We start from the raw sequence: 13,598 nt of genomic DNA, 5'->3' as shown, positions 1-13,598 counted from the left end.
AGATGTAATATTGGATCAATTTTCTCAAAAAATAAACAAGTATTGTAGCGGTGTGCTACCCACAGCGTTAGAATAACCACACGGAGTCGGTGAGTTGGAGTTGCGATAAAGAGATTTATTCAAACTTCGCGGCCTGCTTTAAAGCCTTCCCGTTCCCGCCCTCCCTGGGCGGGACTGCTGTGGGGAATGTATATTCCCAGACCCTTTCTGCGCGCAGGATTTTCCCCCTGCTGGTGAAGATGGCCTGGCGCCCTTTTTGGGGCCGGCCCTCTGCCTGCGCGCGCTGTTGTGAGCCGGTTCGTGGGTGCCAGAAAGTGGGTCGCCACAGTATAATGTTTTTTTTGTTTATTTAATTGGGTTCTCTTCATCTAGCTTTAGGACTTGCTTGAAGATCTGATCACATTTTAGCTCATTTATGCAGAAAGAGTTCACAAACTACAGGATTCACAAACTTTCTAACACTATTGTATAGTGGCATTTATGTGCTTAAATAATTTCAATTTATCATTAACTTTTCACTTTAAATTACGTAATTAAGCTTTAACTTGTGGAAATATTTAAACTTGTGCATTATCTAGTCTGATTGTAGAGTTGATAATTTGATCTTGCAATTTTTAAAAAAAATATAGCTTGGCCTTCACGTAGCTTGTGTGTGAATGCAGAGTGCAGTAACAGGGCTTCTGTTTCCCTTGTGGTCACTAGCTTGTCTATTGAATAGTCTCTAGCTGCTTTAAACAAAAAAAGGATGGGGCTAGTTTGTTGCTTCTTTGCAGGTTGCTCTCAGCCAAAGCCATACAAGTTTTGATGAGGTAGCCGGATCTAAATCTTTGTACTGTTCAATATTCTGCCAAGCCTCTAAAGACACAAGAAAGGGCAAGATGAAACCTGTGGCCCAGAGCCAGCTCTGAGGTTTTGTAAAGTCATGGCTGACCTGATCTCTACTTTGACTCACTCCCACAACACTTCATTTCTGTGGGTGAGATTAGAATTCTTGGAAAGACCAAATGTCCCCACACTTATAATTGTAAACCAAGTGAGTTGAAGATTAAAGATTAGCTTTATTTAGACCATAAGATACATGAGCAGAATTAGGTCATATCGCCTGTGGAGTCTGCTCCGCCATTTCATCATGGCTGATCCATTTTCACTCTCAGCCCCAGTCTCCCGCCTTCTCCCTTCATGCCCTGACTAATGAAGAATCTATCAATATCTGCCTTAAATATACCTAATGACTTGGCCTTTACTGCTGGCTGTGGCAACCAATTCCACAGATTCGCCTCCTCTAGCTAAAGAAATTCCCCCTCGTCTCCATTCTAAAAAGAAGTCCTTCTATTCTGAGGCTGTGTACTCTGTTCTTAGAGTCCTCCATCGTAGGGAACATCCTCTCCACATCCACTCTATCGAGGCCTTTCAACATTTTATAGGTTTCAATGAGGGCACCCCTCATTCTTCTGAATTCCAGTGGGTAGAGGCCCAGAGCCAACACATCCTCCTCATATGACAAGCCTTTCAACCCTTTAAACCCTCTCCAATGTCAGCACATTCTTTCTTAACAATACTCCTCACCAAACTGCCTCACCATGTACATTGAAACATAGTGAAATATGTTGTTTCCATCAAATTAAATCAGTGAAGGTTGTGCTGGGGGCACCGCGCAAATGTTGCTATGCTTCTAGTGTCAACAAATTTAAGAACATGAAATGAAAATATGATGGGGTAATACAAGCAGTACAGAAATTCTGCTAGTTTGTAGAGAGTCATAGTCACATAGAAACAGACTTCAAGGTCTGTCCCATCCATGCTGACTGTTGCCCAGTGAGCAAGGCCATCTTGCCCACATTTGGCTTTTAAACATCTCCTCAGGATTTGTTGCAAGAAAAAGTTTGTGAACCCCTTGCAAGGGTTTTCTACATTAATCACTTAAAATGTGGTCCAGTCTTCATCTAAGTCAAACACAATATGCCTAAATGATTAACACAAACAATTGTACTACTCCTTGTCAATACTGAGTACACCATTTAAACAATCATAGAAGAGGTTCAAAAAAAGTATGTGAATCTGTGGGGTAATGCCTTCTACAAAAGCTATTTGGAGTTGGGCGTTCCATTCAATGAGATGAGATTGGAAGTGTGGGTTGTTGAGGTGCCCTGCCCTATATTTAAAAAAAAGACACAGAAAGTCAGGTTACTGACAGAACCTGCTTTACTTAAGAAAGATCTGTTTATGTTCACCATGCATCAATCAAAACAACTTTCAGAGCACCTTAGAAGAAAAACTGTAGAGATGTATGCTGGAAAAGGCAACAAAAGCATTTCAAAAGACCTGAGTGTTCATCAGTCCACGGTAAGAGAAACTGTCTACAAATGGAGGAAATTCAGTACTGTTCCTACCCTCCCTAGGAGTGGGCATCCTGCAAAGATCACACCAAGAGCACAGCGTGCAGTGCTGAAGGAGGTGAAAAAGAACCCATGGGTAACAGCAAAAGACCTGCAGAAATCCTTAGAACTTCATAAAGTCCTTGTTTACATGTCCACTACAAGAAAAACACTGAACTAGAATGGTGTTCATTGAAGGACACCATGGAGAAAACTGTTGCTCCCCAAAAAAATTACTGCATGTCTCAAGTTGCAAAAGACCATCGAGGTGTTCTACAAGGCATCTGGGACAATATTCTGTGAACAGATAAGACAAAAGTTGAACTTCTATGACAAAAATGCACACCGCTATGTTTGGAGGAAAAAGGGCACTGCACACCAATACTAAAGTCAACCGGGAAGCATGATGGAAGGGGCATCGTGGTTTGGGGCTGCTTTGCTGCCTCAGGGCCTGCAATCGTTCAGGGAACAACAAATTCAAAATTGTATCAAGACATTTTATAGGAGAATGTTAGGGTCGCAGTCCATCACCTGAAGCTAAATAGAAGTTGGCTGGTGCAACAAGACAATGATCCAAAACATAAGTAAATCAATAACAGAATGGTTTAAAAAGAAAATTTGTGTTTTGGAATGGCCAAGTCAGAGTCCAGACCTTAACCCGATTGAGATGCTATGGCATGCAAAGTATCCTAGAAATATTAATGAACTGAAACAGATTTGTATGGAGGAATGGTCTAAGATTCCTCCTCGCTGTTTTGCAACTCTGATCAGCAGCTACGGGAAACATTTGATGGAGGTTATTGCTGCTAAAGGAGGTTCTACCAGTTATTAAATGCAAGTTACACATACTTTTTCCAGCCTGGGCTATGTTGAACAATATGTTTAATAAAGGTATGGAAAGTACGATTGTGTGTTATTAGTCTAGGCAGATTGTGTTTGTCTATTATTTGACTTGGATGAAGATCAGTCCACATTTTACAAGTAATTAATGGAGAAAACCAGGCAATTGCAAAGGGTTCACGACCTTTTTCTTGCAACTGTATGTCGAAATGCTTCGATTGTGCCAGTGACCATCACAGGCCGAGGATGTGCTGGCGGCAGCCTGCAAGAACCACCACGCTTCTGGCGCAAGTTGCTAACCGGAGCCTGTACATCTTTGGAATGTCAGGAGAAACTGGAGCACCCGGAGGAAATTCACGTCATTGTGGGCTGAACATAGAAACTCTTTACAGGCAGTGGTGGATTGAACCCCAATCTTCCTGCTGGATCTGTATAGCATTATGCTACCAGACTGCCCCAGAACGTGAAGCTGTAAAAATACATGTGCTCTGAAAAGTCATTGATTTGTAACGTCTCTGGCATATAAAATTGTCTTGCTCAAAAGGGATGATAAGTATCTCTATACTAATACAGAGTGGGATTAGTTGACTTGCTCTTTCTTGAGCTGGTCCACCTCTCCTAGTGATAGCAATTCTATACTTCTGTTTCTCCCTGTACAAGTCCTGCTTGCAGATTATTAAATCTGATGTCCAGCATCTGCGTCACTTTGCTTGTTAGACTTGTGAGTTGCTTCTTGTAGCTCTGAATAGCTACTTGTTATCCACCTCGTAATGTTCCTGATACAGAGAAGTCTGTTGATATTTGCTGTCCGAGATTCTGTGCATGACTGCCTCTTTATCCGGAACAACACACACCAAATGCTGGAGGAACTCAGCATGTCTGGCAACATATATGGAAATGAATAAATAGTTGACATTTTTGGCTGAGACTGGATAGGAAGGGGAAGATGACAGAATTAAAAGGTGGGGGGGGGTGGGGAAGGAGGATAGCTAGAAGGTGATAGGTGAAGCCAGGTTGGTAGGAGAGGCAAAGGGCTAGAGAGGAAGAAATTGATAGGAGAGGAGAGTGGATCTGAGGAGGAAGAGGAGGGGGTGGGGTTTGCAGGGGTCCTTTAACTGGAGTTCTGTGTGGTTCACAGGCACCTGCCCGTGCTGGAACTGGTAAACCAGAGAGGAAAATCAGTATATAAAAAATAATGGATGCTGCTGGTCCATCACAGATAAAGCTGACCACCACTGAGTACATTTTTGGGGAGCGCTGCCGTAATACAGCAGTATCGATCATCAAGGACCCGTGCCTTATGGGCCATGCTTTTTTTTGTTGCTGTCATCAGGAAGGAGGTACAGGAGCCTTGGGTCCCACACCACCAGGTTCAACCATCAGGCTCCTGAACCAGCATGGATATCTTCACTCACCTCAACTTTGAACAGGTTCCACAACCTATGGACTCAGTGTTTAAGAACTCTGGAACTTGTTCTCAGTATTATTTATTACTTAATTATCATTATTTTGTTTTTCTTTCTGTATTTGCAGTGTCTTCTACACATTGGTTGTTTATCACCTTTTGTAGTTTTTCATTGATTTATTTTATTTCTTTGTTCTACTATGAAATCCTGCAAGGGAATGAATCACAGAATAGTATATAGTGACATACATGTACTTTAATATTAAATTTAATTTGAATGTATAAAACCTCACCAAGACAACTTGTGTAACCAAGAGGAAGCTGACTATAAAAGCTGTTATTGACTGGTCCCCATTGGGTAAAGTTGTTTTCCAACCTGTGTGATCTGGCCCCAACAGAAGATTTGAACTGTCTCTATATCAGGGGGTCCGATCTATCGTGCCGTGGACCGATAACATTAAGCAAGGGGTCTGTGGACTCCAGGTCGGAAACCCCTGTTTGCCTGTGTGGTTGACATTCTGAAAACAAATAATTAAATATCTGTTCGACTTGCAGGACGCATAAGCAGAACTGCTTTCTTCAATTTTACTTCTGTAAATAGTTTCTTAAAAAAATTTTGCCAGTCATAAATTATGAAAAGAAACAGTTGAGGCCACATTTTATTACAATCAAACTTTGCCACTGAAATGTTTTTTTTTATTCTGCAGAACTAGTTTTCAGAAACAGACAGAAAAATGAAAGTCGATAGAACAAAGCTGAAGAAAACGCCAACTGAAGCGGTGAGTTTGGACCATTTGGGTCTAATTTTATTTATTTAGTGATACAGCACTGAGTAGGACCTTCTGGACCTTCGAGCCATGCTGCCCCAGCAAGCCCACAACCCTGATTTTTTACCTTAACTGTGGGAGGAAACCCGAGCACCCGGGGGAAAACCCACGTATTCCACGGGGAGGATGTACAGACGCTTAACAGAGGATACTGGGATTGAACTCCATCTATCACCGGATTGCCCCAAACTGTAATAGTGTCGCTCTAACTGCTGCGCTACAGTGGCACCCAAATGGGTCTACAGAAGGTTCATGAGCCAGTCCTCAGTGGATAATTTCAAGGACTCAACAACTCATGCTATTATTTATTTGTTTTCATAGTTTGTCAGTACTATTTGGCCCATATCCCTCTGAATGGGGTTCCCATCCTTTTTTTATAAGACCATAAGATATGGGAGCAGAATTGGACCGTTTGGCCCATCAAGTCTTCTCTGCCATTTCATCATGGCTGATCTAATTTTCCTCTCAGCCCCAATCACCTGTGTTCTCCCCATATCCCTTCATCCCCTGACCAATCAAGTATCTTATCGACCTCTGCCTTAAGTATTCATAAAAACTTGACCTTCACAGCCGCCTTTGGCAAAGAGTTCCAGAGAATTATCACTCTAAAGATATTCCTCATCTCCGTTCTAAAAGGAAGCCCGTCTATTCTGAGGCTGTGTCCTTTGGTCAATGAGACCCCCCCCCCCCCCCCCATAGGAAAGATTGTCCCCACTTTTGTCTGCATCCACTCTATCAAGGCATTTCACAATTCGATAGGTTTCACTGAGATCACCCCTCATTTTTAATTCTAGTGAATACAGGCCCAGAGCCATTCAATCCTGGAATCATTTCCCTGAACCTCCTTTGAACCCTCTCCAGTTTTAGCACATCCTTTCTAAGATGAGGGACCCAGAACTCCAAGTGAGGCCTCATCAGTGCTTTTAAAGTTTCAAAATTACATCCTTGCTTTTATATTCTAGTCCTCTTGAGATGAATTCTAACATCGCATTTTCCTTCCTCACCACACTCAAGCTGCAAATTAGCTTTTAGGGAACCCTGTACTCCCAAATCCCTTTATGCCTCAGTTTTTTGTATTTTCTGTCCATTTAGAAAATAGTCAACCCTTTCATTTCTTCTACCAATGTGCATGACCATACACTTTCTGACACTGTATTACCTCTGCAAGTTCTTTGCCCTAATTTGCCTTAAAGTCTTTCTGTAGCCTCTCTGCTTCCTTGAAACTACCTACCCCTCCACTTATCTTCATATCATCTACAAATTTGGCCAAAAAACCATCAATTCTATGTACCAATGCCATGAAGCAAGGCGCCCAGGAACCCCAGGTTGGGAACCCCTGCTCTAAATATTTCTGATTCATGCCTCTGTCAAAATGTCTTTTAAATGTAATTGTACCTGCCTCATCTGGCAGCTCGTACCATATGTGTGAGAAAAATTTCCCAGTGTCCCTGGGGAAATGTATCTGTAATTCAAGTCTTTATGAATTGTGTAAAATGTAATGTGGCAAAATGGAACCTGTCTGATTGTAAAGTGCTTTGACGGTATGTTGATGTGTTGTGTTTTATAGTAGGGAGTGTTTTGACAGTAGAGCAAAACAGGACACAGCTGTCCAGGGGTGAGGCGGGGTGGGGGTGGGGAGCCTCAAAGACAAATGGACGGATGCAGATTAGAAAGGAATGCAATTGAGGGATGGAATTACTCAAATACATGCAGTTGATGAATTACTGGATTCTGTAAGTGTATAGAAATTATTATGTTTTCAGCTGTGAGATTGAAGCTACCTATTGATGACTTAACTATGGAGGTAGACTTTCTCTTAAGTAAAGTGCTTATGATTTGATCCACTCTGAGTTTGTTGTAGTCTGTTGCTGTATACTCAGGACCTAGCTGAAACGTACACAACAGTCCCTTTTAAATCTTTCCACTCTCACCTTAAGCCCCTTACCCATCTAGCTTTAGACTCCCCTACCCTGACAGAGGAAGACGGTGACATTCATCTTACCTTTGCCCCTCGTGACTGCACTCATGTTTTCAGTATTTTTGTTTATTTGCTCAGATTTTAAAATTTGCATATTGGTTGTTTGTCAGTCTCTATGCATAGTTTTTTGTAACTTTTTTCTGTAAATGTCTGTAAGAAACTGAATCTTGAGGTAGTATATGGTGGCATGCATGTACTTTGATAAATTTACTTCGAACCTTGGTCAGGTATTTTTTCTCCTTGCGGAGATGTTTCCTTTTATAGAGAAATAATGTTGAACCATTCCTCAACACAACTGACTAAATGGAGTAATTGTCATGGCAGCTGTGAGTATAGACCAGAGTCATGCTGCAGCTGATTGGATAATAGTTTTGTCAGTCAAGTCTGGTAACTTAGCTGATGTACAGTACTGTGCAACAGTTTTGGGCATATATCTAGGATGCCCAAGACTTTTGCCTAGTACTGTATTAATTTTATGTATTGAATTGTATAGCTGCTGCAAAATTAATTGTACGCTGCCATGTTATTTTGATTAACTTAAATGAACAGAAAATCGGTGCAGATAATGGACTGCTTTCATTGCCTTCCTGCATGAAGTTGTGTCTAAAAAAAAACATTGGTTTTTAATGCAGGTTCATTTGGCCCAGATGAATAACACAACAGGAGCATGCAGCTGATGCTATTTAAAGTCTGTTTGCTCGAAGTATGATGTATTGTCTAGTGGGCGCATAAATCCTGTCCCAATTAAACAAAAGAAATCCCAGCTATTTTCTTGATTGGTTTTTGTTATTTAAGAAAGAAATAAAGGAATTTATTCACAAATAAATGGTTGGCCCAATTAACTGGAGTCCACTGTCTTTCCAATAGTGAGAGAGACTGGGTCCAAAGGATACAGCCTCAGAATACAAGGACATCCTTTAGAACAAAGTTGAGAAATTTCTTTATCCAGAAGGTGGTGAATCTATGGAGTTTGTTGCCACAGATGGCTGTGGAGGCCAAGTCATCGGCTATATTTAAAGTGGAGGTTGGTAGGTTCTTGATTAGTCAGGGTGTCAAAGGTTACAGGGAGAAGGCAGGAGAATGGAGTTGAGAGGTTTAATAAATCAGCCATGATGAAATGGTAGACTTGATGGGCTGAATAGCTGGATTCTGCTCCTATGTCTAATGAAACGCAGAACCTTTGCGTAGAGTCATAAATTCCTGTTGTACCAGAGTCCAGCTCTGTGTTGTCTTCCCTGATTGTGGCCAGTTGCATGACTGGGTGCAAACAAAGGATTCTGCTGGCTCACTCAGACCCAGCTTGCTGTCTGAAAGTAGCTGACACGATTTAGAAAGATTCTTCTGCTATCTTTATGAGACCTACAGTGGGCAGCATTTTATGGAATAGGAGATCAAATGCCTGGAATTTTTACTGAGCATGTCTCACACTCTGATCCAGTGCAGTAACTTCAGCTGATGCATGCTGACTGAGGCCTTTGCAATAAGTATTTGCTCTCGCTGTGTCACGGTTGTTGTCTGTGGTTACAGTGGAATGCCCCTCTCTACAGGGATTTAAGACAGGAAATCCCACTGTTCTACCACCAGCAATAAGGAATCCCCCTCCATTGAGTCATTGTGATAGAGCACTCCAGCTCAAAAACAGTCTCTTCAGACTAACTGGTCTGTGTCAACTATTATTCTGCCTTGTTGCATCCACCAGCATCCTGGACTATAGCCCTCCATACCTTACCCATCCATGTACCTAACCCAAATTTTTCTTAAATAATACAACTGAACTCACATTCACCTCTTCCACTTGCAGCTCATACCACACTTTCAATAACACCTGAGTAAAGAAGTTCCCCTTCAGGTTCCCCTTAGGCATTTCACCTTTCACCCTTAAACTGTGATCTCTCATTCTAGTCTCAAATAACTCCAGTGAAAAAAGCCTGCTTGCATTTACTGTGTCTATAACCTTCATAATTTTGTATACCTTTATCAAATCTCCCCTCATTCTCTCTTGCTCCAGGGAATAGTCCTAACCTATTCAATCTTTCCCTATAAACTCAGGTCCTCAAGACCCAGCAACAGCCTTGTTAATTTTCTCTGTACTCTTTCAATCTTAGTCCTTCTTGTAAGTAGGTGTCCAGATCGGCACACAATATCCAAATTAGGCCTCACCAACGTCTTATACAAGTTCAACATAGGGACCTATACTATAGTCTTAGTGATTTACAATGTTATTAGGGGGTGCCAAAGGGACTTACCGGGGTGCTGCCTGGATTAGAAGGCATGTGCTTTAAGGAAGTTGGGCAAACTTGGGTTGTTTTCTGTTAAATGACAGACTGAGGGAAGACATAAGATTGGGAGGTATGGAGTGGACAGCTGGTACCTTTCCACCCACGGTCGGAAAGGGCATAGCCATTAGCGCAATTGATTGCACCACCAGTGATCGCTCTACAGGGTTTGATTCCTGCAGCTGCCTATAGGGAGTTTGTACGTTTTCTCCGTGACTGCGTGGGTTTCCTCCAGGTGCTGCAGTTTCCTCCCGCATCCCAAAGACGCAGGGTTAAGGTTAGTAAGTTGTGGGCATTCCGTGTTGATGCCTGAAGTGTGCTGACCAATGTAGGTTGCCCCTAGGACAATTCTCGGACTACGTCCGTTGTTGACGCAAGCGGCACATTTCAATGTATGTTTCGATGTACGTGTGACAAACAAATTTAGTCTAATACTGGAGGGCATGCATTTAAAGTGAGGCTGGGGGAAGCTGAGGGATATGTGAGGCAAGGTTTTTTACAGAGTGGTGGGTGCTTGGAATGTGCTGCTGGTGCTGGAGTCAATACAGTAGAGGTTCAATACAGTAGAGTCAATTCAGAGGTTCTTAGACATTTGAATTTACAGAGGATGGAATTGTTACATGGATTCAGTTGTCAAGTTTATTTGTTGTGTGCACAGAAACACACAGTGAAATTTTAACAAAGAATTAGTTTTGTCAGGCATTTAATTACTTGTTTAATTAGCTTGGCCCAGCATCATGGTCCCAGGGATCTGCTCCTGTGCCATATGTTATGTATCCTTCAAAGTTGCTATAACAAGTTGAGAAGTTATTTGTTGTGAGGCAGCATGAGGTTTAAAAAGAGCTTGGGACTTTTCGGAACCTTTCCTAGAGTCAAAATGTTTCATACTGGAGGCGTGCAATTATGTTGAGTGGGGGTAAGCTTAAAGGAAATGTACAGGGCAGGTTTCTTTTATATAGTCTGGAATATGTTGTGGAGGCAAATAAGATGGGACAATTTCGGGGGATCTTAGAATGTGCAGAGGATGAAGGAATTGTGGCAGCAGAAGGGATTGACTTCAGCGTTCAATTACTAGTTTAATTAGCTTGGCATATGTCTTGGGCCGATGGGCCTATTCCTCTGTTTTATGTTCTCTAACTGTGCTGGGTTGTTGACTTTTAATGGTTGGTAATTAGAAAGGTGTACCTTTTGGGTGCAATGCACTTGGAACACCAGACATAATGGTGACTCCATATGTGTTTACAAATGAAGAGTTTGGTAAACTATCAAGTAGTATCTTTGAAGCTGTCTGTCTTTGATTTCAAAGGTCCCAATTGGATTATTGAAGTTCAAAGTAGATTTATTATCAAAGTGCCTACGCCACTATATGCTACCTTGAGATTCATTGCAGGCATTTGCAGTAGAACAATAGCATCATCGCGAAGCTACACACAAAGGCTGACAAACAACCAATGTGCAAAAGAAGACAGATGGTGCCAATACACAAAAAACAAATATTTATAATGGTAAATAAATAATACTGAGAACATGAGTTGAAGAGTACTTGAAAGTGAGTCCACGGGTTGTGGAATCAGTTCAGTGTTGGTGAGTGAAGTTATCCACTCCGGTTCAGGAGCCTGTTGGTTGAAGGGTAATACCTGTTCCTGATCCTGTTCATCAAATAGATTTAATTCCAGCTCCTCTTGTACAGTAACAGCAGATGCTGGAAACTCAGCAGGTTCAGGCACCTTTGATGGAGAGAGAAACAGGTCTATTATTTTGGGTCTGAGTTTGCTGGGTTTTGCCAGCCCTGTTTCAACATCAACAGTTTCATGTTTTTCACTCTCATGTCTGTTTTGGACAGTCCCAGATTCCCCATGGTACTGGGGTGGAATTGCCAAGTAATTCTTAAATTCAAAGTGTTTTCATGGTTGCTAATATGCACTGTAAGCATTTGATGGGACATTTTAGTTTATTGTTCCTTTTTGGATGCTGTGGCTAGCAGTTTTCCCTCAACTCCCCCAGAATGGTGAGTTTAGATGAATTGAGCTAAACTTTGAGTTTTCAGTCTATTTAGACCATAAAGTGTAGGAGTTATTAGGCCCATTGATCTGCTGCGTTTGATTTTGGCTAATTTATTCTCCCTTGCAACCCTATTCTCCTGCCTTCTCGATGTAACCTTTGACACCTTTACTAATTGGGAATGGATGGCGGGGTGGAGATGCGTCCCTACCATAATTCCTTCCCTCCCTAACCTGCAAGCTAGCCATGGGAGCAGGTAGTGGATGGCTATATGAGCAGCTGGTGCATATCGCGTTCTGGTTATGGGACCTCTGAAGCTAGACAGGCAATCTCTGTAGAGTATTGGTAATGGTTGGGGTTACCTGTCTTGTAAAGACACTGCTCAGAAGAAGGCAATAGCAAACCACTATTGCAAAAAAAAAATCAAAAAAATTGCCAAGAACAATCAATGGCATGAGACCATTATCACCCATGTCATAAGACACAGCACATGTGACTAATCAAGAACATATCAACCTCCAGCTTAAATAAAACCAGTGGTTTGGCCTCCAAAGCTGCCTGTGGCAATGAATTCCACAGATTCATTATCCTATGGCTAAAGAAATTCCTCCTCATCTCTAGTCTGAGGCGGTACCCTTTGGTCCTAGACTCTGGCTATGGGAAACATCCTCTCCACATCCACTGTATCCAGGGCTTTCAGTATTCGCTCGGGGGTTTCAGTGAGATCCCTCCTCCTCCTCCTCCTCAATGTTGTTGGTTCAGATTTTTGTCTCTTGCTTGGGTCTGGACAAATATCTGGAATTCAGTCCTTCAAAGCTGGTGAAATGCAGCACCTTTGCTTTTCAGTTATCAGTCAGTTTACTTTGCTCAGGGAACATCTTTGTTCTGCAGTTTACTCTAATCATTACTGAAGTTGGCAAGGTGAGATGAGCTGAACCGCAGAGCTCAAAGTAAATTTATTATCAAAAGTATGAAAGTATCATCTGAGCAACACATATCAAAGTTGCTGGTGAACGCAGCAGGCCAGGCAGCATCTGTAGGAAGAGGTGCAGTTGACGTTTCAGGCCGAGACCTTTCGTCAGGACCCTTCGTTAGTCCTGACGAAGGGTCTCGGCCTGAAACGTCGACTGCACCTCTTCCTACAAATGCTGCCTGGTCTGCTGCGTTCACCAGCAACTTTGATGTGTGTTGCTTGAATTTCCAGCATCTGCAGAATTCCTGTTGTTTGCGTTTAAATATCATCTGAGGTTGGTTTTCTTGAAGCTATTCATAGTAGAACAAAGAAATACAACGGAATGAATGAAAAACTATATACAAAGATTGATAAGCAATGTGCAAAAGACAAACTGTGCAAATACAGGAAAAACCCTCAATAATAATAATAAATAATACTGAGAACGTGAGTTGTCAGGTCCTTGAAAATGATTCCATAGGTTGAGGAACACTTCAGTGTTGATGTGAGTGAAGTTATCCACGCTGGTTCATGGACCTGATAATTGTGCCTGATCCTGGCCCTGTACCACCTGCCTGTAGGAAGAAGAGAACTGGCCTGAATGGTGAGAATCCTTGATGAATGCTGCTTTCTTATTGCAGTGCTGCCAGAGGGCTCCTTCAAGCCCATGCAGTAAATTGTGGAAAATCCAATCTTTTGGTCTCTAGATTTGCAGAATTTTGGGGAGAAGAAAGGTGAAGTGAATTGAGTGTGTTCTTCAATGACCTTTGACGGGGCTAACAATGCATTTTCCAATCCCTTCTAGCCTGCTGATTGCCGAGCTCTTATCGATAAGCTAAAGGCCTGCAACGATGAACAGCTCCAGACAGAACTTCAGCAGATCAAGACATGGAATATTGGAAAGGTAGGTTGTAGTGGAAGTAGTGAATAGTGGAAGCACAGCA

The 13,598-nt window shown here is 42.1% G+C and overlaps 1 protein-coding gene across 10 annotated transcripts in view; it reads left to right on the top strand.

Annotated features, from left to right (window-relative positions):
• huwe1 (HECT, UBA and WWE domain containing E3 ubiquitin protein ligase 1) overlaps positions 1 to 13,598 on the top strand; it is a 279,725-nt gene that overhangs the window by 36,385 nt on the left and 229,742 nt on the right. For all 10 annotated transcript variants that reach the window (XM_072246462.1, XM_072246465.1, XM_072246460.1 and 7 more), the window contains exons 2-3: positions 5,328 to 5,399; positions 13,460 to 13,558. In XM_072246462.1, coding sequence (XP_072102563.1) covers positions 5,355 to 5,399; positions 13,460 to 13,558 — 144 coding nt within the window. In that variant the 5' untranslated portion in view covers positions 5,328 to 5,354. The remainder of the gene's footprint in view (positions 1 to 5,327; positions 5,400 to 13,459; positions 13,559 to 13,598) is intronic.

The sequence above is a fragment of the Mobula birostris genome, chromosome 29 (assembly GCF_030028105.1).
Source record: "Mobula birostris isolate sMobBir1 chromosome 29, sMobBir1.hap1, whole genome shotgun sequence".
In the NCBI taxonomy this organism is placed as follows: domain Eukaryota; kingdom Metazoa; phylum Chordata; class Chondrichthyes; order Myliobatiformes; family Myliobatidae; genus Mobula; species Mobula birostris.
Note: the sequence above shows the minus strand (reverse complement) of the source record. Positions and strands in the feature narration are given on the sequence as shown.